Source organism: Notolabrus celidotus, chromosome 5 (assembly GCF_009762535.1).
Source record: "Notolabrus celidotus isolate fNotCel1 chromosome 5, fNotCel1.pri, whole genome shotgun sequence".
Lineage (NCBI taxonomy): Eukaryota > Metazoa > Chordata > Actinopteri > Labriformes > Labridae > Notolabrus > Notolabrus celidotus.
The window spans coordinates 8,346,117-8,369,306 of record NC_048276.1 but is presented as its reverse complement, the minus strand read 5'-3'; the positions used below and the strand labels follow the sequence as shown (position 1 = coordinate 8,369,306).

The 23,190-nt window shown below is 40.1% G+C and overlaps 1 protein-coding gene across 1 annotated transcript; it reads right to left on the bottom strand.

Moving 5' to 3' along the window:
- Positions 1–5,277: 5,277 nt before the first annotated feature.
- Positions 5,278–21,919, bottom strand: ufm1 (ubiquitin-fold modifier 1). The gene is made up of 6 exons (XM_034684587.1): positions 21,792–21,919; positions 21,634–21,690; positions 15,548–15,605; positions 12,597–12,636; positions 10,858–10,890; positions 5,278–5,761 (listed from the first exon to the last, which is right to left on the bottom strand). Coding segments are annotated over exons 1-6 (264 nt in total). The 5' UTR covers positions 21,794–21,919; the 3' UTR covers positions 5,278–5,687.
- Positions 21,920–23,190: the final 1,271 nt, after the last annotated feature.

The window sequence follows — 23,190 nt, the reverse complement described above, 5'->3', positions numbered from 1 at the left end:
ATGGGCCGGTAAGAGGCAGACAGTGTGTTTTTCCATGAACTCCTGACAATGTTTAGTCATCCATTGGATCTGAAGTAGATGCATCATGTTGGATCTGAAAAGAGGGCTATTTTTTCTACAGTCTGTGGAACAAATGTTGAAATGTTTTTTCCTATTTCTGCAGCCTGCACTCCTCTGAGTCTCTGTGGTGGAGAGGAGGTGCTGCAGCTCAGGTCTTGCTGGTTGAAAATGCTCCATGTTCTCTCACATATATATAATAAAAATAATAATCAATCATAATACTAATAACTGGTATTATATAGAGCCTCTCAAGAAACCCAAGGTCACTTCACAGGGTCAGGTAGGGAGTCTGGGGGGTAGGTGGGGATATCACTATCCAATGGGGAAAGGCCTTGAGGAAAAGGTGACTGCTTTTTTAAAACTGTCCAGGGTTGGGGTGCTGCGGATGTCGGGAGGGAGAGAGTTCCACAGAGTAGGAGCTGCCACACTGAAGGCTCTGTCTCCAAAAGTCTGCAGCTTAGTTCGGGGGATGGAGAGTAGACCCAGGTCCGAAGACCGTAGGTTCCGGGATGGAGTGTGTTGGTGGAGGAGGTTAGCCAGGTATTGGGAGGCAAGTGCATGCAGGGATTTGTAAGTGAGGAGGAGGAGCTTATAGGAGATACGGTACTTAAAAGGGGGCCAGTGGAGGTGCATGAGAGTGGGGGTGATGTGCTGCCAGGGCTTAGTGTGCGTGAGAACACTATATGTTTTTTCTTATAGTTTCATCCTGGTCTTTCACGCTATTTAATATGTGGATTTTCTCTGAACACAAAATCAGAATGAATGTTCATCTTAAGTAAGGAACCCCTACGATTGCAGATCTTTTATGCACGTTTATATACATTCTCAGTGGAGGTGTTTCCTTCTCCAAACTAAGGGGATGTTATTTATCCTAACATGTGGTTGCTCCCCTCAATCACGAATGCATTTGCATTTCAATCGAGTATGGAAGCAGAAACTGTGATAAGTATCCTACTATAAATATATATATTTGGTATTTTTATTTCAAAGGATATCTGATTTTGAAACTATGCACCACATTTGAATGAAAACATATACTGGCTATAAAGAAAAACAGGGTTCAGGGCATTTCAGTGTTGAAAAATTAGGACACAGTGCAAACATAGCTGCTTTAAAGCCATATTATCTGTCTCAATGTAGCCCAGAGAAGATTTCGTCATGTCTAATGTGCATTAATATACTCTGTGCATCAATATCTGTATTCCCTTAAGCTTAATAAAAGGGATTTAATGAGAGGCAAGACCAGAGCAGTCAAACCATGTCAGCACTCCTCCAGCTGTCGTTCTGATTTTCAGACAGAAGGGGGCAGAGTCAGGTCAGTCTTCTAATTAAATAACCCTGATGTGATGCCACGCATGGCTTCTCCACACTTATCAATTTCCCAGAGGTGTGATATCACCCGGCTGTGTGTGCATGCACTGATTGAGGTTCCTGCTCATTTGGGACCCCCCTTGCGCACACACACACCTGCATTTGCACCTGCGCTGCATGGGTTTGAGTGACAGGTGTGTGAGGATGAGGTGAAACCGAGCAGGATGGGCTGTCAGAGGGGGGCTGTTTCTATTCCCCGGTTCCCTATTTCTTTGTCTGGCTCACTGACCTGTTGCTACATAGCTGGTTTTATCTGTGCTGCACGGCTGGAGGAAGACCAGATCTCATTTTAGATCCGCTGCCTTTAATAGGAGGCCGAGAAGCAGGTTCAACATGTCATTTATAAAGAAGTGGGGGCACGAATGATTTGAGAAAGGAAGACGAGGGGAGTGAAACCCATTTTCTAACAAGTGGATATTGATTCCTTTTTATTTTTATCTCACACACAGATTCATGCACAACAGCAGCTATCAGCAAATACTACTTTTTCCTGCCTGTGTAATCATCCTGATTCCTGATTCTTCTCATGTCTGCCATCTTCAAACTGAAAGACTGACACACAATGCTGAAATCTTGGCACTTCTTTCTCACATATTATGAGCTGAATGTGGAGCAATAGAACTGCAGAACTAATCAATCAAACAATCAATGGGACAAAAAAACTCATTCTACTTTCTTTTAACAGTCTGAAGTACAACACATTGTGAATATTTGACATTGAAAATGCAAAGAAAGGCTGTCACTGTGCTGTCAATCATCTGGTCTATACTAATAATGACTGTATTTATATAGCAACTTTAAAAACAATGGTCTACAAAGTGCTTGACAGACAGCAGGGCATGCATAAGAACAAAGCATAAGAACCAAACAGCAAAAAGAGCTCTGCAAGGGGTAGGTCTGACAGCCACCCCCTTGCAGAGGTTTCAGGCATTAGAAATCGTGATGTGAAAATCATCAGTATTGTTGCAAATGGTCTTGTTTGCTCATGAAGGGCAAAGAGAGGCATTAGTATAATTACTTATGGTCTCTTTCCCAACCAGAGAAAAACTTGTCTCTATGTCTAAATTCATACTTTTTAGTCATGTGACTAGCACGGAAGCCTGGAGGGTAAAAAAAGAGCTAGGAAAATGATGGCCTTGAACACTATGGCCCAATCTAAATGTCCTCCCTAAGCCCAGAGCCCTGAACCCTGAGCCCTGAGCCCCTCTTGACTTAATTGACGTCAGCTGGAAAGTGATTGAGGGCAGGAGGCTGTAAGGGCTCACAACTGTAGAACTGGAATGGGACAGCACTTTGCAACTTCTCACGTGACCTGCATGACGCCACCAGCTCATCTTAGTGGTTTTAGGATTTTTTATTGCACAATTTTTACTTTCCTCAAATTTAAGGCGCTTAAGGGACGGACTGACTGCCATGTGATCCAGGCTCTTACCGTACGAACTACTTAACCACAACATTTAAAATATATAAATAGGCAATATAACTATAAATATATAAATTATACTGTATAAACATTTATGTGAAGATGAAAAGATTAAGGCTGTTTTCTATATTTATACTTACAGGCAAACTTTTTTGCCTGTAAATTTCATTGCAACTGTCATGCTTTTTTTTTTCAGTCGCACTTTTTTTAATTTCATGTTACATCGTTCGTTTACCTTTCCATGCTCACGGGCTTCCCCTGGTAATCCCGTGTTTCACGTCACAATACTATGAACTCTGGGTAATTCCCTTACGCTAAGTCTGCAAAAATGCCCCCTTACGGAAAGGGGGCATAAAGGGCTCAAAAAGTCAGTGAGAGATCCCTCACACACTCGATGATTTGGCAGTGGGACAGCCCTCCGCCCTCACGGACTTAGCGGGAACGTGCCTCAAAGTCTCAAAGATTGAGACTGGGTTTGAGAGATTGAGACTGATAAAGATCAAAGACAAGATTGTTACATACAATTTAATATAGTGATATATGAGTTTTTTTTAATGCCTGTGCATTTTAGAGTCCATTTTAAGATTATTTTATTTGTTTTTAAATCTTTAAATGGTCTCGCCCCGCCCTACCTCTCTGAGCTGATCCATCTCTATGCCCCTGCTCGGTGCCTCAGGTCAGCTGATCAGCTGCTCCTGGAGGTACCGAGGTCCAAGCGGAAGCTCAGGGGGGATAGGGCTTTTTCTGTCGCTGCTCCCAAACTGTGGAACGATCTTCCTTTAGCCGTCAGACAAGCCCCCTCACTGTCCACTTTTAAAACTCGTCTTAAAACCCATTTTTATTCCCTGGCTTTCGACTCAGCATGAGACCCTGCTCTTGTTTTAGTGCCTTTTTATTTTTATTTTTATTTTTCAACTTTATTTTATCTTATTGTTCTTTTTGATTTTATGATTTTATTGTTTGTTTTCATCCATTATGTTTCTGTACAGCACTTTGTGTCCAACTGCTGTTGTTCTTAAAGTGCTTTATAAATAAAGTTGATTTGCTTAACGAGCGCAAAATTGGGAGTGGTGATGAAATAAGCTGATTTCCCACTTTTTAACGAGTTCACCTTGTCACTCTGTCCTGAACACACTCAGCATGTTAAAATGTCAAATATTTATACAGACTAAAAACCCATCCTAAAGCAAAAGGCAAACCTTTGTTTCTTAGACGTTTAAGATTCTGTGATTTTAACAAGGTACAACTGATGTGTCAGGCCATCACTGCACAAAAACAAGCAGCATCTGGAGCACTCTGAAGCCTTTTCCTATTTCAGATGTAATTTCTGTTAAATGTGCCCAGCAGTGACTTTGATTAAAACAAATGAGAAAATCCATTTGTGAGGGCATTCCTGCTCCCCTCCCCTCCGTCTGCCTCTGCCTCCTAATGGCTGAGACACAGCGCTGTGCTCTCTGTTGTGTATTACAGCACGCACACTTCATTTTTTCTCCCCGGCCCATTTTTCTTTACCGGGGCGTGCATTTTTCTGTTTCTCAAGTGTGAAGAAAGAACCACTTAGGAACAAATGGATCAGACCTTCTCTGATGAGAATGATTAATGAGGAGGGGATAATAAACTGGTTTCCCCCATTAATCAGTCAGAGTCAGAGAACAATGGAGCACGATTCAGAAACGACTGCACTGGTCTTGGGATGAGTCATGTTTTTTGTGTTTGTGCTTTGGACAAATACATTGAAAATTGAAATGGAGGCAGATCTTTTAATTCAGTTATTATTTATTTGAATTGCCAGCAGATCCTGCTGAAAGAAAAAAAAAAAAAACAAGACTGCAAGAAAATCAAACAATGAATTTGCTTCACAGATGGAAAGAAGTGTTTGCCATTGTGACACTTTGAGGCTTTTGTAAGTAAAGTCAATCCTGGATGTTGGATGCATGCCTTGATTCCTTATTACATGCTTTAAATTAAGCTAGAAGTTCAAACTTATAAGTTTATAATACTTGATATTTCCATTTTATATTTATATTTAATATGTGAAGATGGGGCATACAGAGGAACCCAGAGGTAAGGCATTTGGTTGAGTAACAACTGATGTTTATGTGAAATCTGACAGAGGGCAGCAAAGATCCACATCCTGCAGAGGTTCAGAGATTTAAAGTCAAATTTAAATCTCTTTAAATGTCCTTACAATATAGATTTATATGACTTAATACTGTCTATATATGTTATACTTAGTTTTAAAAGGATCAACACACAAGCTCAGCCCATTTCATGATGCAAATTAATCCTTTTATTTGAAGAATGTGTCAGTAATAAAAAAACAACTCAAAACTGTCCCTTTAAAGCACATTGTACACAATCAGAAACTAATCATTCTCATGATGCTAATAGAGACAAATACAAACTCTGCAAATAGACCATTATTTTGTTTGACATACTGATGGTTTATTTTCATTTACAAAGATACAAAAGCTCCAGCTGACTCATTTGTTTGTTAATCTTAGCTAAAATCTTTCCCATGGTGCAGTTCTGTTTGTGTATTAATTAATCAGGGCTTTGGGGAACTCTTGATGTCACTCCAATCTTTTGAAGCAACTACACTGACTGTGGGAAAAAAAGACTGACTGACTGACTGAGGAAGAAGAAGAAGCAGGGAGCATGCAAGTGTGAGTGCATGTCCTCATCAAGTTTAAATATACACACTCTCATGTGAGTCAGTGTGAGCTATCTGCCAGAAAATAAATATGAAACACACTGAGGTGTTTCCCCGGTCTCAAGAGTTATATGATCCTGCTGGGTGAGTCATTATGCCGTCCACGTGAAAAAAGCAGCGTCAGTCTCCTTGTCCTCCCACTCTGTCTCTGGGAATGATGCGAAGCTCTGAACCGTGTTTTAGAAACACGTTCCCTGCAAGACAGCAAAGAACAGCGCAGTGAGATCACAGTTTATCACCTGGGTTCTCTAATGAGGGATGTTAGTGTCAATAAGGCGGACGCCATGGGAACTCAGCATCTGGAAGACAAACTTGTTCTATTCTCTGTGGTGAGACAGTTTATACTCTGAGAAAAAGGTGGTTTGCTCAAGAAAGTGGGGACCAACACAGGAGACTTTTTATATTAGATTCAGATTTTCCTTAAACTTAACATACAGGACAAGAGTTGGGATTTAATAAACAAACTATGTAACCAGGTAATAACCCAATGAGATCAAGATTTCTTTCACAAAGAGCAATGATGAAGAACAGACAACTGGATCACATGATAAGGTTTTAAGTATAGGTTAAAGAGATGCTATACGGAAGCCCTAAAAGACCAATACAAAATTTTTTTTTAAAGTTCCAAAGTTTGACTGGAAAAATATTCTGTTTAAAATTTAGCATTTTTTTTTTTTTTTACTGTTAAACTGATGGGAAAAAATATATACAGGCCCCAAGGGGCAAGTAGAGAAAACAGCGTTGCATTAATTTTGTATTAATTTCGACTCTGATTTAAAAAAAATTCTGCTGTTAAAAATCTGGTAATGATTCAGAATAATTAAAAAATAATTATGAGAACATTTAAAAAAAATAAACTGATAAAATAAAAAATAATATAGAAAAAAAATAATAATTCCAAATAAATAAATAACTTTTTTTCCTGGGTTAGTTTTTTCCTTTTTTTTCAACTGCCAAAAAAAAGTGAAAAAAAAATCACCACAATCATGATCAAGAGTTACTTACTATCAACTTGGAAAAACAGGTGAATAAAAGAGTTTGGGCTAATGAAAGACTTTTTTTTGAGTGTGCATTGTTGTAATACTCTTCTTTACCACTAGAGGCTGTAGTACATAACTATTCTACATGCATGCCTGAGAGGTTGGGGCTGTTTGTCACCCCACGACACAAAATAAGGAGCTTCAAAATAGAAAGAAAAATAGTTTTAATTGTCCTTTATTAAACTATATGATAATAATGGCTAAAAAAATGTTTTATTGCACTAAAAAATGTTTATTTCCCTCTTCATGTTTTGTACTTGCTATAACTGCTGTCGTTTAAGGTAGTTTTTGTGTTGCATGTTTTCTACTTCCCTAAAAAATACCTTGTTTATTCAACATATCACTAGCTATAAATACACAGCATTAGCAATGTTACTCTAAAGCTTATTGATAGCAGAAAATATGTCCCTTGGAGTGTATGGACAATCGGATAAATAAAACTCTCTTGGGAGTAAACTAGAAAGCTTTTTGTGCTGTTCAAATAAGGAAGTGGTGTTAAACTTAACCATCTTGTAGCCAAAGAGTATCAAATTAACACTGTTAAGATCAAAATCCCAACCTTTTTTTCCACATATGAAAGTCTGAAGAGAAAAAAAAAATGTTAAAGATTAAAAGCTTCGCCTCTTAGGGCTTCTATACACCTAAACTGAAGAACAAATTCACCTCCTGTTTTCTTAATTTGTATTTATGTCCTTCTTTGTTTGCCACTTATTCAGATATGAAATGCATTCAAGTGTTCACACACATAGCCATTTCCTTCATTAATTTGTTCCCTCAGCCTGCAATCATGCTTAGACTACACAACTCATTACCAGAACCATCAGTGGGAGTGCACCGCAGGAAACGTACAACACTGGCCTTCTAAAGACGTGTAAAAAAAGGAGTGTCTAAAGTGACATGGGATCAATTTTCACAGTGTGTTCAATCATGTGAACACGGAGGAGATTGGCTCCATTGGGTGAAAAAAGGCAATCTTACAGAGGTGTCTGAACTGAGGCTATTCTTGGCCGCACACAGCATGGATGTTGCAGAGATAAAAGGCGAGTATGAATGTCTGCCATTCTTTGCTTTCTTAGCAGAAAAAACCCAATCCTGCCTTTAGTCAGAGGGGTCATTACCTCACCCGGCTTGATGCAGACAAAGCTCTCAAGCGTAACGCCTTTCTTTGGGAAGAATGATGACTTACATAGGGAGAGGTGGGCCACGCATTAAATAAGAACCTCAGGGAAACACGAAGCGAAATGATTCACCAGGGCTCCTCAACAATGTGCTGATCTAACGTCAAATGGGTTCTGACTTAACAACTTGCTTGCCTCTAGTCAATTTTTTCTTCAAATCTAACACTACATGCTGTGATTCAGGGAGCTGCATTTAGAGTCATGACTCAGTAAACATGACTAACGTTGACACAACTTTCAGGGAACGTGAGATGTTTGGATTTATTTCTAGAAAGTTCCCTTTAACCTTTATATCCTCACACACTGAACACTGCTCTGATATACCTCAGTAGATTATCTCTGGGAACATTTACGCCCTGTGCTCCACAGACTAAACACTCTGAACAATATGGGAATCTTGCTACATATTTTAGAATGCCTCAAGGTGATGTAACTTTCACTAAACAGGAAAAAGTCAGCATGCCGTATGTCCTTTTTAAAGTATTTAATCTGGCCAAAAGCACAGACCAGTCACAGCAACAGAAGCGTTACAGGTAATTTCCAGACATGCCCCTTAAGGAAGGGGAAGTGATTCTCACATTTACACAACAAAACATTCAGGTGAAAATCCCATAGAATCACATATCCAAGGAAGGGGGTCAGTGACACATCCTAAACAGACCATGACCATGTATTTTGTGAAACTTTTTATGCTGCTGTCTTGGCCAGGACTCCCTTGTAAAAGAGACTTTGTATCTCAATGGGACTATTCCTGGTAAAATAAAAGTTAAATAAAATAGATAAAAAATGGTGGGGCATTTCCGGCTATTACCTGCAATGCTGAGGAAGGCTTTGTGCAGAAACACGCCCGATGCTGTGACTGGATTATGCTGGATTAAATACCTTAAAATGACATTAAGTGTGCTGACTTTTTCCTTTTTAGCAATATTAGCCTTGGGTAACAAGCATGCACTGTAAAAAAACATGTACACAGTCTCTCCTCTTGGTTCTTAAAGGGGTGTTGTGAAGCCAAAAGATGGTGGTCGCCATATTGGAAATGCTGACTCTGACTAACAACAGACTACTCTCAAAACTTGCAAAAAGTTTGAGTTGAAGCCATAACATTACTGCCTGTCAAGGAGACACAACTCACCCACCTGTTAACCAAATGAGCCAAACCCCTGATTGTGCCTCACTCTCAGCTTCACTAAAATCAAACAGGTGAGTTTTGAAACTTGGTACAGAGACTAAAACTGCTTTATGTACCAGGCTGTAAACATGTTTGACTGGATGGTTCGCATGGGCATTGTAATATGGGGATTCACTGGTTTTGGGGTCCTGCCTCAAGTGGACATTTGGGGAACTGCAGTTTCCAACATTGGCTATATATTTCAGCACCTGAGGTTGCAGCTTGGTAACAAGGAGTCTTTGACAAATCAACATTTGGTATCTATAACACACATCTTTTGTATGCAACACCTGCCTAGACGCAAAGTGCTGTATTTATTATGTTTTCTCCTTAAAGCTGGGGTTGGTAATCAGATTTAGATACACTTTTTGTTATACTGGTTAAAATGATCTTTATGTCCTGATGGCAATCAATACATAATGTGTTCTTAAAAAAGAGCGAAGAAAAGCTGCTATTTACAGCCGGAGTAAACCTGGGAAAACACCAACCAATCACTGTTTTTGGTGCCAAAATATTAAACCATTCAAATCCCGTCCTGCCGTTCTGCCCGCCTCCTGCGCGTACATTTCCCCGGCGTGCACTCCGAGTCCCCGTCTCCTGCCGCTGCTTCCCCTGACTCTACTGACTGCCCCTCTCGCTCGACCTCAGGCCTGTCCCCTCTGACCCGATGAGGTGCTTTGCTCAGGACTGTAGTCCAGATCAGAGTCTAAAAAGCTCTCACCACGGGGGCTCTGACAAGCAGAAGAATGAATGACATTTAGTAAGTCCTACAGAAAATGTAGATGTACTGTAGCGTCTGTCCGGACGCTGTAGGGATGACGAGCCGATTCGTGAACATGTTGACCTTTAATAACCGGTCACTGTCGGCCGTGATCACGCCAACCAACAAAACAACAACCAATGTTTGAATGAATGAAAAACTTCTCCTCTTGTCTCTCCTCTCTCCAGCTCACACACTCTACACCTCTCCTGATGCCTTCACTGACTGTCAACACTGTAGGAATTAAGAGCATCTACACTGAACACGTTTAACAAACAGTAGATCTGTTACAGTATTATATGTGTTATAACTTTACTCCTGATATCGTGTCACCAGTACAACTGGATAATGCTAGCATGACAGTTGTGAGTGCTAACAGCAGCCCTGTTTGTTTGTGTTTTTAACTTTCACTATGAGAATGTTTTGGTGAGGACCGGTTTTGAATCAGTCACCATCATATGGTCGCAAGTCAGCGGCGCTCGTGCATGTGAGCGGGGGGGGGGGGCGTCGTTTTGGAGGAGCTCTGAGGGAGGAGGGGAGGGGTTAGACGGAGTCCTGAGGACATGCTACATTCAAATTCATGCTAGTTTTCCGAGACTGCCAACCCTAGCTTTAACTGTGTAACTTCATCGTTCAAGCTTCACATGTCTGGCCTTTTAAATCCTCAAACCTGACCAAAATAACCTTGTTTATTTTAGTGGAACTGCTCGACACCCGATTGATTTGTTATATTCCCTGAAGTACGGCTTTTCATGTTAAGCCTTGTTAACATTTCTGTGCCTTCTTCACTCAGCCTCCCACTGAAGTCACGGCCTCTAGGGCCCGTATCAAATTCACCTTTTTAACTATTTACAAAATGCCACCAGCAGTTTCTTAATGAATTATGAATCATGATTTAGTTTACCCTGTATTACTGCCCGAGGTTATAAATGCTTTTATGAGAGCGCACTGACAAATGTCTAAGTGCTTGAAAGTAGACCCAGAGGTTAATAATGCTTCCACACACAGTAATACATTTGACTGAGAGGAAAATCAACATCTTGTTGATTCATAGAGGGGACACAACAACCATTGTGTTTGTGTGTTTGTAGAGAGAATGAAAGCTAATCTAAGACACTGGCTTTAAAACAAAATGAAAACTCACCTGCTGTCTGCGCAGGGTTGATTCCTATTCCGTCTGCAAAGCAAAGCAGAGAATGGAGAAAAATAAGTTATGTACAGCAGAAAATTTTTCATGAAGATAAGCAGAACAGAAATGGCCAACGTAAATTTACTCAACAGTGTGTTTCTACAAAAATGAGAGAGCCTCAGTGAAAGGAAAAATCATTTGTATTGATAATCAATGATAACAGATTAGAGATTTATTCTGCACTGTGTGACATACCTGTCATATCTCAGGTATTTTAACACAAGTCTCATCTCTGAAAAATATAGTGTTCAATACTCTCTCTTGCCACCATAAATTTTCCCTTTTATGACCAAGCTGCATTGTGGCAAAAGAACACCAAGCATACAGCTTGTGGCCATCATTTAAATATTCCTTCTAAGAAGCCAAATACTGCCAGTAAAGGACAGAGGTAAACATCATGAACCTTTATGTGGCGCTACACAGTTAAAATGATTGTAAATTGTGAACGAAGCCATGATTCTCTCTCTTACAAGAACAAAAAACTATTAACTAAACATTTGTTCTTAACGTTTCTACAACAAATGTTCTGCGAAGGATTAATGTATCGACTTCAGAGGCTTTGAGACAGGCTCTGCTGGGCACTTCAATTACCCCTTTTCGACCAACGTGATACTGGTTCTAGTTCTGGGCTCGTGCTGGTTCGGAGCTGGTTCAACTTGCGAACCAAATCGGCACCAGTTTGTTTTTCCACCTGCTCGAGGCCCTTGAAGAGCCACGTAATGACGTCACTTCTACGTGACCGCTTTTCCCAGCAGCCCTAGCACAAACTTTCCCTCACAATAAAAATCGGATCTCTTCTAAAATGGATTTAGTCCTGGTCGATCCGTCAAGCTTGTTTTGGATCCCCTGCGAGGACCAAACCGTAAGGAGGCAGCTTGTGTCCTCGACCGATCACTGCTTAGCCTTGGAATCCATTAGTGTTGTCTTCGTTATGTTTTCCCTGCAGGAAATTGGCGGAAACTCATTTGGTTTGTCTTTTTGGTCACGGCAACTCCGCCCCTCGCCCCTGACATAAGTGGTTCCTGTTTCTAGGCCAGCAAAGAGTTGGTGCTGCTTTGGAACCTCTTTTCCTGGCCGGGAGCTGTTTCTCTTCCAGTCCAATGGTTCACAAATGAGCACTGGCTCTGAACCGGCCCCGAAACTGCCTCGGTGGAAAAGGGGTAGTAAGGATCCTAACACATAAGTGATTTATTTGTCACGACAGTGTAAAAAGCTTTAACTTCGTTTCTTTTGCGGACACTTGGAGCAGTGTGTCACACAAGATGTGATGCTGTATGTTGGCTCTGATTAGCCAGTGTTCTTCTGTCTCTGTCTGTGAGAACAAAACTCTGGATCGATAAACACCAATGTTTGTTAGTAACGTCTGAGGCTGGAGAGAAGTGGCATTAGTGTTCATGCATTTCCTTCTGGGAGCAAACAAAGATCAATACAGGCCACAGATTAGTTAATGCCTCCTAAACAGAATTAGAGAAAAAAATTGAACTCAAAGTGCATCAATAAAATCAGAATTATTCGTTCATTGTTAAGAGCGTCTTGTTGAGACTGTGAAGGTCAGCCGAGTCTCAAAAGTGAAACTCAACGTTTCCAAAAAACTAAGCCTCTTTATGAAGTAAGAGTTTGTGTCAATGAGAGACAAACATCACTTTTAAAAGGAGAAGAAGAAATGAGTTGAAACAGTTTAACACCAAACTCACCATTTGTGATAATTGCACTGGTTGCTGAGGGCACTTTGAACTGTTAAAAAAGACAAAGAAAATGAAGCGCAGAAAAATGATCACACTCAAATCTTCAACAAAAAGCCACTGTTTGACATTTCAGAGATTTGAGCAGTGCTGAAATACTCTTGTTTAATAACCACAGATATCTCCAGTCAAATCCATTCAGCCTGAAAAACACTGTGAATAAATCATCAGAAAGGAAGCTACTTCCACTGAGTCAGCGAGCACGCTGAGATTTAAAGACTTTGTTCAGTGACATTTTCAAAAAAAGAGCTTTAAAAAAGTAAGTGGTGAAACTCTTTAGTGGGTTTTGTTTTCTGTCTTTTCAAGGACACTCGTGTTTCTCGCGAAAGCTCGGGCCCTCCGTATTTACAGACACACACACCGCAGTCAGGGGACAGCTTGAGGGAATGATAGCAACGCATGCATTTCTGGAAGAAAATCACTCGGCATGGGTCACAATACGTGTCCTACTTTAGGTTACGACCAGAGAGGATGTGGGCTGGTGAAGGGTGCAGGGGAGAAGGCTGCCGTCGAGGAGATAAGGTTAGCAAATAGCTGCTCTGCAAACTACTGCCAGGTAGCATGGGAAGCATATAGAGAAGTAGAGGTTGAGAATGAAGGTTGTGTTTTATGCGGCATAAAAGTGGAGAAGAAAATGTAGTTTTAAAAAGGATGGTGGTTAAGACCTGAGCCGTCAAATCAATACCTGTGTGATCTTTTAATCTTGTAATTTCTCTCTTTTAAGGTCGAACAGATAGAGACACAAATCTCTAAAAGGACGGGCTGAAATGTAAAATGTTGTCGGGCTGATTTAATCAAAAACAGACTTTCAACAAATGATTAATGAAAACTCAATGTGTTGTTGCTGAAAAGACCAACGACTGTCTACAGATCCAGTCAGATGTGAAAATGATCTGTAATCATGCTGCTTTATAATAAAAGCAAATTAACACCTCCATCTGCATCTGTCAATAAAATGGAAGAGGGGAGAATGAAAGCAGAAAATGAGGCTGTGAAAGGAGTGTGTGGCACTTCAGTGGTAAGACGGCCTCTTCACCAGCTGTTAAGATTCAAACACTCAAACACTCAAACACTCAAACACAGCCTTGTCTATATTCATTTGATTTATTTAAAGCTCCAGTAAGGAGATTTTGTCTGGCTATGAAACAGACTGGAATTAACAGTAATGTCTCTTTATGACCTACAAAAGCAAACAAGAACATCAATTTCTATATTCCAATCTTGACTGAAAGTTTCTCACAGGAGCTTTAATTAAAAAGGACAATAAACATGAATAATCTTGATATTTTTAGTGCATTTATTTTATCTTCAATTTTTATCCTTACCCTTTTTATGTATTTAATATAAGATAAGATAAGATAAGATATTACACTATTGATCCCCTGGGGGGGGGGGGAATTCAGTTGTTATACCAACCAAGACATAAGTACAATCAAGAAGAAGTTTCAATAAGTAAAATGAAATGAAATGAAATAAAATAAAAATAGATAAATAAAGATAAAATACAATTTAGATATATACATTGTTAGAATTTATTTTGTTTTTGTTTAGTTTCTTAATGTTTTTTTGATATTTTAGATTTTTTAATTAAATGTTTTGTTGTTGTTGGTGTGCATCAGTCTCTATTTCAAACTCCCTTATTGTTTTTTAATATCCAGCATGTTTTGCCAATATTTTATTTCTGCTTTTTTTCTTGTTTTAAATCGCTGTAAAGCACTTGGAATTTTATTTGATTTGTATTAACGGTTTTATATCAATAAAGCTTGATTGAAAACTTCTCTAAACAAACTTGGGATTATTTGACACCAAGCGGCAACCTCCAGTCTCAAAATATGAAGCCCATGCGGAAGTGTTATGAACTGCAATTCAATTAAAAAAAGACGATATTTGCCAAATAAATAAACATTTTTACAGCCTGGTTCAAATAACGGCTTGGGTCTACATAGCTAATTTCTCTATCAGACAGTGGGGTGAATTTTTTTCTAACATGATGATTCAGAAGATATTAAGATGAGGACATGACTGACTTGACTGACAGGCAGGAACACTGTAGCTGTTGGCGACGAGGCTCAAACTCCGCCTCTTTACCTCACACTAAGCTTGGTTGAGTCTAGCATTACCAATATGTCTCCCGCTGACGATTGGCTTCAAAACAGCGCTCAGGAACAGATGGGTAACGTCATGGATACTACGTCCGTTATTTATACAGTCTATGTTTGGCGCTAGACAAAATATAGAGGGCTAATTATATTTAAATTTGATACAATCTTGACTTTGATAATCTGGTGGATCGTGAGAAAGTTTCAATGACAGACAAAGAGCGTCCTCATGACCATAGCAATGCACTCACACCTGCCTGCATGCGCCACAGAGAGGGACAGAGAGGGAGGGAGTCAGTTGCTCCTGATCACTCGTAGCAGCATGCAGGGAAAATGTGAAAACAGTGCTGGGTTTTTAAATTTGGATACAGCTGCAGAGTTCTGGACCTCAATGACATCAAAGCTGGTTACTTTAACGTGAAAACAAAGCACTGAATAAAACAGGAGCATACTTTGTTTGTACTTTGTTGTAAGCTGTGCTGTCAGCTAGTTGTTTATAAATGTGTATCATATTTTGAAGTATGTACAGCTTGCAAATACAGCTGACATGGCTCACCACAGCCAATAACAACACAGCAGCTTGAGTTGTTCAACAGAAACACTAGCATTGATACTTTAAAATGAAATGTAGGATTTCAAGTTTAAGCCTGTGGATGTCCTTAGGTTTCTCATAGCTTCACTTAACAGCTTCTTTAAAATGTCTTTTTTTTTTTACAGTTATCCATAAATCACCGGACACAGATCTGGTGGAATTTGGCCGTGAATGTCTGCATTTTTATATCAGAGTACCAACAGTAGGCTTACCTCCTCAGCTGCAAACTTTAACACCGCTGTGAACGGCGTGCTCTCTGGGACACTTAATCTGTGACAAAGAAACACATTGAACAAGGTCATTAAAACGCCATCAAATCCGACGTTACCTCACTCCCCTTGTTCGACAATTTGCTTCTAAAAGCAGCAATGACACGTAATCAAATACATCTCTCAACCTGGTGACCTGAGCGGTCGATCAGCGGCTGCTTTAATGGTGTAGAGGCAAGCCAATTACTCTTTAAAAGCGGCTCTGTAGCTCTGCGGCTGGTTATTTACTTTGACTTTGAAAAGAACAAATGTAACCGTTTCTTTTTAGGGTTCAGAAGACTGAAACCACATTTGTCAGAGTTGATTCTGAGGATGTAGGATTGGAAGTAGTAACAGGCTCTCACATGGGAGCTTCTGCAACATCCTCCACATTCATTTTCACAAACAGATACCAACCAAAGTGTGTTGTTAGGATGTGAGAGAAGGAATATGAATCATAAGGAGATGTAACTGCATTGTAATTTGAACGTGAAGGAAGAAGTCAGAGAGGAGATGAAGAGCCAGAGGGGGAAATTGGGAAGAGGCGGGCAGTAATGCAACGAGTAATGAAAACAAAACTACCTGTTTAAAGTGAAGTGATGGTGACTAAAAGTGAAGTCCTCTGCCAGGAGTGATATGACGTCTCATTTACCATCATTATCATCTCCTCTGTTCAAACTCACACATGATCAGCTGCAGCCAGGCCTTGTCTGACCTCATTAGAGAGCTGACACCCTGTCAACACTCTAAGGTGAGAATAGAGTGCATTGGCTCATTATTCGGCAGATATTTAATTGGGATTAGTAAAGCCAAAATTCAATGTGAGGGTCTGTTGGGAAATTTGACTCTTCATTATGCAGAACACACGTCTGTGGGAGAGAAAGAGGCTCCCATCAGTGGATATCTGAGACTGACTTTTAACCTTCTTTTCTACATTTGTTTCACCTGGTTCTCATACATTAGCTAGATAATGGAGAATGTGTACTCTTGTAAATAAGGAACAAAAAGGTGCTTTAGTGTAAGACATTTCCCAAACAGCAACAGGTTGCACTAATGCAGCGCACTGTGACCTCCGCCTGCTTCTCCAGGTTTTCGATGTTCTCTTTTTCCGGATGATGTGCGTCAACAAATTTCAGGGGGTAAGAGTTTAACTGTCTGGCTCTTGAGTTCAACTTCAGAAACGCTTAATTCAGCTTCATAAAGGTATCCAAAATGTGAATCTTAACACATTATAAAATATAACAATCAACCGATCAATCAATCATGACAAACTTATCCAAAGACGCTTTTTCAAACAGAGCAGGTCTAGACCGTACTCTGTTATATTATTAATAAAGACCCAACATCAAGACAGGATAAGATCCAGTCCCATCTTACAGACAGGACTCAGTCTGATCTCATCTTAATCCACCATGAGCAGAGCTCTTTGCAGCATTTAGCAAGTTACAGTGGCAAGGACAAACTTCCTTTAACAGGCAGAGACCTCCAGCAGGACCAGACTCATGTCTCAGGACCCAGCTTTTGTCATGCTGCTATAGGCCTAGACTGCCGGGGGAACTGGCACACTGACACACTGGGATCCCAGCTCACCCTCTTCCCCCCAACCCCCTCATCACTTACTTTAACTCTGCCTGTCCCATTAAAGTTACTAACCATAGACCTTTCTGGAGTCCCTGAGCTCCATTGTCTCGTAGATTCCTCTGAGCTGCCGTAGACGTCCTTCTGCTGCGGACGATCTGGACTCCAGCTGATACGGACGTGCCGCACTCCAGAGGCAACAGCTTCTACGACTCGTCTCATCACTATCACCTCTCTCTCTTACTCCCCTCTATCTGTCTTTCCAGACCCAACTCGGTCGAGGCATGATGGCTGTCTAACATGAGTCTGGTTCTGCCTGAGGTTTCTGCCTGTTAAAAGGAAGTTTTTCCTCACCACTGTAACTAGCTAAATACTGCGATGTGCAATGCTCATGATGGATTAAGGTGGGGTCAGACTGAGTCTTACCCTGTCTTGAAGTTGGGTCTCTGTTCATAATTTGACATAGTGTGGTCAAGACCTCCTATGTTTGTAAAAGCGTCTTGAGATAACGTTTGTTGTGATTTGGCGCTATACAAATAAAGATTGATTGATGATTGATTGATGTTAGACACACATCTGCTGAGACCGTGTTGGGGTTGGAAAGAGGGATAGAGGAGATGGAGAGAGAGCGCAATGATGGATAGTAGTAGTAATAGTATTTATATGTTATCATATTTTCATTTTATATTTAAATATAGTCTATTGCTGTGATTAAAAATAGTATCATGTAGTTTGTGTTTCACCAGAACAGTTCTCTTCTCATTGAAATATAAAGCTTTTAATAAACATACTCCTCTAGCTGGCTGAAAAAATGTCAGGGTAAGGATGTTTTGTGCTGCATCATCAAAGCTACTCACACTATTCAATAGCATCAGAAGTCTTTCTTTAAGTACATACATTGTGAAACAACAATCTACATTTGGCACTCTTACAGGTCATCCTTCATTAAAACACTGCCACTTCAGGGGTTTCTTAAGATCAAGACTAAGAAGTCAAATTTAATGTTGAAAGACTGTTTACTGCAGCCATCTCCTCGCCTTGTACACACAATCAGTGCATCTATTCCTCTTGTCTTATGCACAACAATGATTTAAATGGTCTTTTAAAGTTTGCTCTCTGTGCACTCAAAAGTAAAATTACTTAATCTGGGGTGACAGTGAAAAAATGAAAGCAATCAAAAAAGCACTTTAGTGTTACAGAAAAAAATTAAATCCCAAACCATTCAAACATTCATTATCATGATGAATGTGCCGTGTAACAGATTGTAATTGAAAAGATACAGAAAAGTAGCACATATTAATTGTGCACTGCCATTTTCTTGTTTATTCCATTATTGTTAAAAATACTCCCGTACACAAATCACAGTACAACACTAGTTCCCAAAAGTTGGTACGCTGAGTAAAATGTTGATAAAAACAGACTCTGAAGGTTTACAAATTCATTATAACCCTTATTTAATTAAGATAGTTCAAATACAATACATCAAATGTTGAAACTGAAAATGATAGGTATATTTTCAACAGGTTAGAAACATGAGTGGGTATAAAAAGTGCATCCAAAGAGGAGAGGGACCACCTGGCTTATAATCAGCATTCAAAAGCCAGGATCTACAGTCATGGCCAAAGGTTTTGAGAATGACACAACTATTAATTTTCACAAAGTCTGCTGTTTCAGTTTTTATAATGGCAATTTGCATATACTCCAGAATGTTATGAGGAGTGATCAGCTCAACTGCAATTAATTGCAAAGTCCCTCTTTGCCTTGAAAATGAACTTTATCACCAAAAACACATTTCCACTGCATTTCAGCCCTGCCACAAAAGGACCAGCTAACATCATTTCAATGACACACAGGTGTCACACACATTAACACAGGTGTGGGTGTTGATGAGGACAAGGCTGGCGATCAATCTGTCATGATTGAGTGACTGGACACTTTAAAAGGAAGATGGTGCATGACACCATTGTTCCTCATCTGTTAGCCATGGTTACCTGCAAGGAAACACGTGCAGCCATCATTGCATTGCACAAAAAGGGCCTAACAGGGAAGTTTATAGCAGCGAGTAAGATTGCACCTCAGTCAACCGTCTATTGAATTATCAAGAACTTCAAGGAGAGAGGTTCAATTGTTGCCAAACAGGCTCCAGGGCGCCCAAGAAAGTCCAGCAAGCGCCAGGACAGTCTCCTGAAGGTGTTAAAGCTGCGGGATCGGGCCAGCACCAGTGCAGAGCTTGCTCAGGAATGGCAGCAGGCAGGTGTGAGTGCATCTGCACGCACAGTGAGGCGAAGACTTTTGGAGGAAGGCCTGGTGTCAAGGAGGGCAGCAAAGAAGCCACTTCTCTCCAGTAAAAACATCAGGGACAGACTGATATTCTGCAGAAGGTACAGGGACTGGACTGCTGAGGACTGGGGTAAAGTCATTTTCTCTGATGAATCCCCTTTCCGATTGTTTGGGGCATCTGGAGGAAGGCTTGTTCGGAGAAGACGAGGTGAGCGCTACCATCAGTCCTGTCTCTTGCCAACAGTGAAGCATCCTGAGACCATTCATGTGTGGGGTTGCTTTTCGGTCAAGGGAGTGGGCTCTCTCACAATCTTGCCTAAAAACACAGCCATGAATAAAGAATGGTACCAGAACGTCCTCCGAGAGCAACTTCTCCCAACCATCCAAGGGCAGTTTGGTGATTTAGAATGCCTTTTCCAGCATGATGGAGCACCTTGCCATAAAGCAAAAGTCATAACAAAATGGCTCGGGGAACAAAACATTAAGATTTTGGGCCCTTGGCCAGGAAACTCCCCAGATCTTAATCCCATTGAGAACTTGTGGTCAATCCTCAAGAGGCGGGTGGACAATCAGAAACCCACAAATTCTGACAAACTCCAAGCATTGATTATGCAAGAATGGACTGCCGTCAGTCAGGATTTGGTCCAGAGGTTGATTGACAGCATGCCAGGGAGAATTGCAGAGGTCTTGAAAAAGAAGGGTCAACACTGCAAATATTGACTTATTGCATGAATTCTGTGTAATTCTCAATAAAAGCTTTTGATACTTATGAAATGCTTCTAATTGTATTTCATTATACCATAGAAACATCTGACAAAAACACCTAAAAACCCTGAAGCAGCAGACTTTGTGAAAATGTAATATTTGTGTCATTCTCAAAACTTTTGGCCATGACTGTACAGAATGATGATATGGGGCTTGCTATAATGCTGAACAACACAGGTTTCAGAGGAACATCTGCTGCCATCCAGATTTTTTTAGTAGAAGACCTTGCATATTTCAGCAAGACTATGCCAAATCACATGCTGCTTGTATTACTACACCATGGCTCTGAAGTAGAGGAGTCTGGGTGCGAAACTGGCCTGGCTGCAGTCCCAAATAGTCACCCACTGAAAACACTCACCCCATCATGAAATGAAAAATAAGACTAAGAAGACCCCAAACTGTTGAGCAGCTGATATCCTAAATAAAGCAAGGCTGCAACAAAATGTCACTTTCAAAACTCCAGAAACTGATCTCCATGATTCCCAAACATTACTGTTGTGTTGTTAAAGAAGAGGTGATGCAAAACAACGGTAAACATGCCCCTGTCCCAACATTTTTGAAACAAGTTGCTGGCATCAAATTTCTAATTTGTTCGTTTTCAACATTTGTTATGCTATCTTTACATCCTATTTCTGATTGAATAGGGTTTCAATGATATGCAAACCATCAAATTGTGTTTCTATCAACATTATACACAGCGTCCCAGCTTTATTCACATTGGGGTTATAGTAGTAGTAGTAGTAGTTGTGTATGTCTCAAAACAGGCCTGTGTTCAGATGTGATAAGGCACTGTAAACATGGATTATGCTGTACAAACAGTGGCACTTGTGTGTGTGTGTGTGTGTCTGTGTGTGTGTCTGTGTGTGTGTGTGTGTGTGTGTGTGTGTGTGTGTGTGTGTGTGTGTTTCCCACTCGTCTAATCTTGTCAAATCATTGACACAACAGTAGCTTAAATCAATAAAAGTATACAGCTCACTTGCCTTAGATTGTAAATTTGCAAGGTTGACATTAACATTTAAAAAAAGAGTCAAAATAAATCTTGTTACTTCTGGAATATCTGCCCTGATCACAGCAGACAAATCCCTCTGACTTATTAATTTCATCCACTGTACAATCACACATTTAGTTTGTGCTCATTGTGGTTTATAGGTTTATAATTATAAGTCCTAAAAACAGAAGTTAAATGTAAAGCAGTGGTCACTGGTGTGATCAGTGTCAGCACGTGAATCACAGCTGTAGCTAACAGATGTTCTCTCACCATGGTTAAAACGTGTCACTTCAGACACATTATCACGGCATTCAGCTGCTACATCATTAATTAAATCTACAGCGTCGATAAGTTAAATTAGTGACTAACTTGAACTGAAATGTCTTTAAATGTGACAGTGCAGCTGAGACTGCTGAGACTGCTGAGTGTGTGTACTCACACTTTGTATGGAAGCCGGGGGTCCGACGTCAGGGTGATTTTAAACGTTACTTTAGACCTGACGAAGAAAATGACACGAGTATTATTAACATGCTGATGAATTCTAACTATTATGAACACATTCAGGTGAAGTTACAGATAAATAAGGCAGAAACTTGCATCTTTTGAGCGAGGTAACTCCCTTTGCTGTCTGTTTATACACACCCGGAAGTCCGAAGGACCCAGACATACACGTCATCCTTCATGCTCTGTTTTTAAATCACGTTTATGTGTGAATGTTTAGTATTATTTATATGTTAACAGTTTGTTATTGAATCATGGATTGTTTCGTGCTAAAATATAGTTTCATCAAAAATGGAAGGTATGATTTATGCCAATACCTAACAGGCATTCATACCGGACGACTATTCTTTACCGTATATGACAACAAAAAAGCGCACGGCGCAATATTTTTTGATTTTACTATTTTTTATTGAACATTTAGTTATATACAAAACATCTCAATGAGGATGTACACATGATACACAATAAAAAGAGTCTATCCTTAATAACCATGAAATAATATAATCTAAATAAACAAAATAAAATATGCATATATATTTGGGGGAATCAATTGCCAACAGTATTTAATCAGCCTGTGCTTTCAGCCGCTTGCACTTGTAAAAGAGATACACATTTAGAGAAACCCTCATACTGTTTAAGATTTTGTTTTGTAAGAGGATATGCCTACATGATTGGTGGAGTTGAAATACCAAGACATGAGCTTCTTTCAAAGGTGACATATCATGCAAAATTGACTTTTTAATGGTTCTCTACCTGAAATATGTTTCCCTGGCATGTCTACAAACCCCCCGAGAATGAAAAAAAATAATTCTGCCCCTGTTTTGATTTCTACATCTTTCTGTAAATGTGTGTGAAACGAGCCGTTTCAGACTTCCGTGTTTTTGTTACGTAACAACAATATCCGGTCTGTCACGGAGTCAGAGCTCGGAGCTTGTTCAGCCCATAGACTGTCGTAGCTGTAGCTGTGTACCAAGACACACATCAACATACTGACAAATAAAACAACAATAAACACAGAATCTGTGACCAATCCTTCAGAAAAGGTCCCGCTGCCTTTCTGGCAGAGGTCGGTTTTACTCCACATGCCTGCAGATTTGAAGATCTAGTGGATGATTTTTATTTATCATGGATAAGTGCTAGCGCTAGTTAGCATAGCCACATAGCTACATGTTCGTAGCTGTGTACCAAGACACACATCTACATACTGATAAATAAAACAACAAGAAACACTAAATCTGTGACCCATCGTTCAGAAAGGTCCTGCTACAGGCGCCTCTCAGTCAGGATCAGATTCTAGATCAGATTCAGAGGGTTGAAGTAACGTGATCTCTGAGCAGCCGTGTATATTCAGCCAACATGTAAACATTAGATCAACGTGCTGGACAGCCGAGGCACATCCACTTCCTGAGGGGGCGTGGTCAGAGGGAAAACAGAGTGTTCTGAGGAGGACTGAAGAAGAGGGCTTTTCAGGCATGCCAAAATCTGATTTCAAAGT

Excerpts from the sequence above, each read along its gene's own strand:
- ufm1 (XM_034684587.1), bottom strand. Across the intron at positions 10,891-12,596 it reads CAGTGCAATTATCACAAATG|ACGGAATAGGAATCAACCCT; the intron begins GTGAGTTTGGTG and ends TTTGCTTTGCAG. Across the intron at positions 5,762-10,857 it reads CAACCCTGCGCAGACAGCAG|GGAACGTGTTTCTAAAACAC; the intron begins GTGAGTTTTCAT and ends GCTGTCTTGCAG.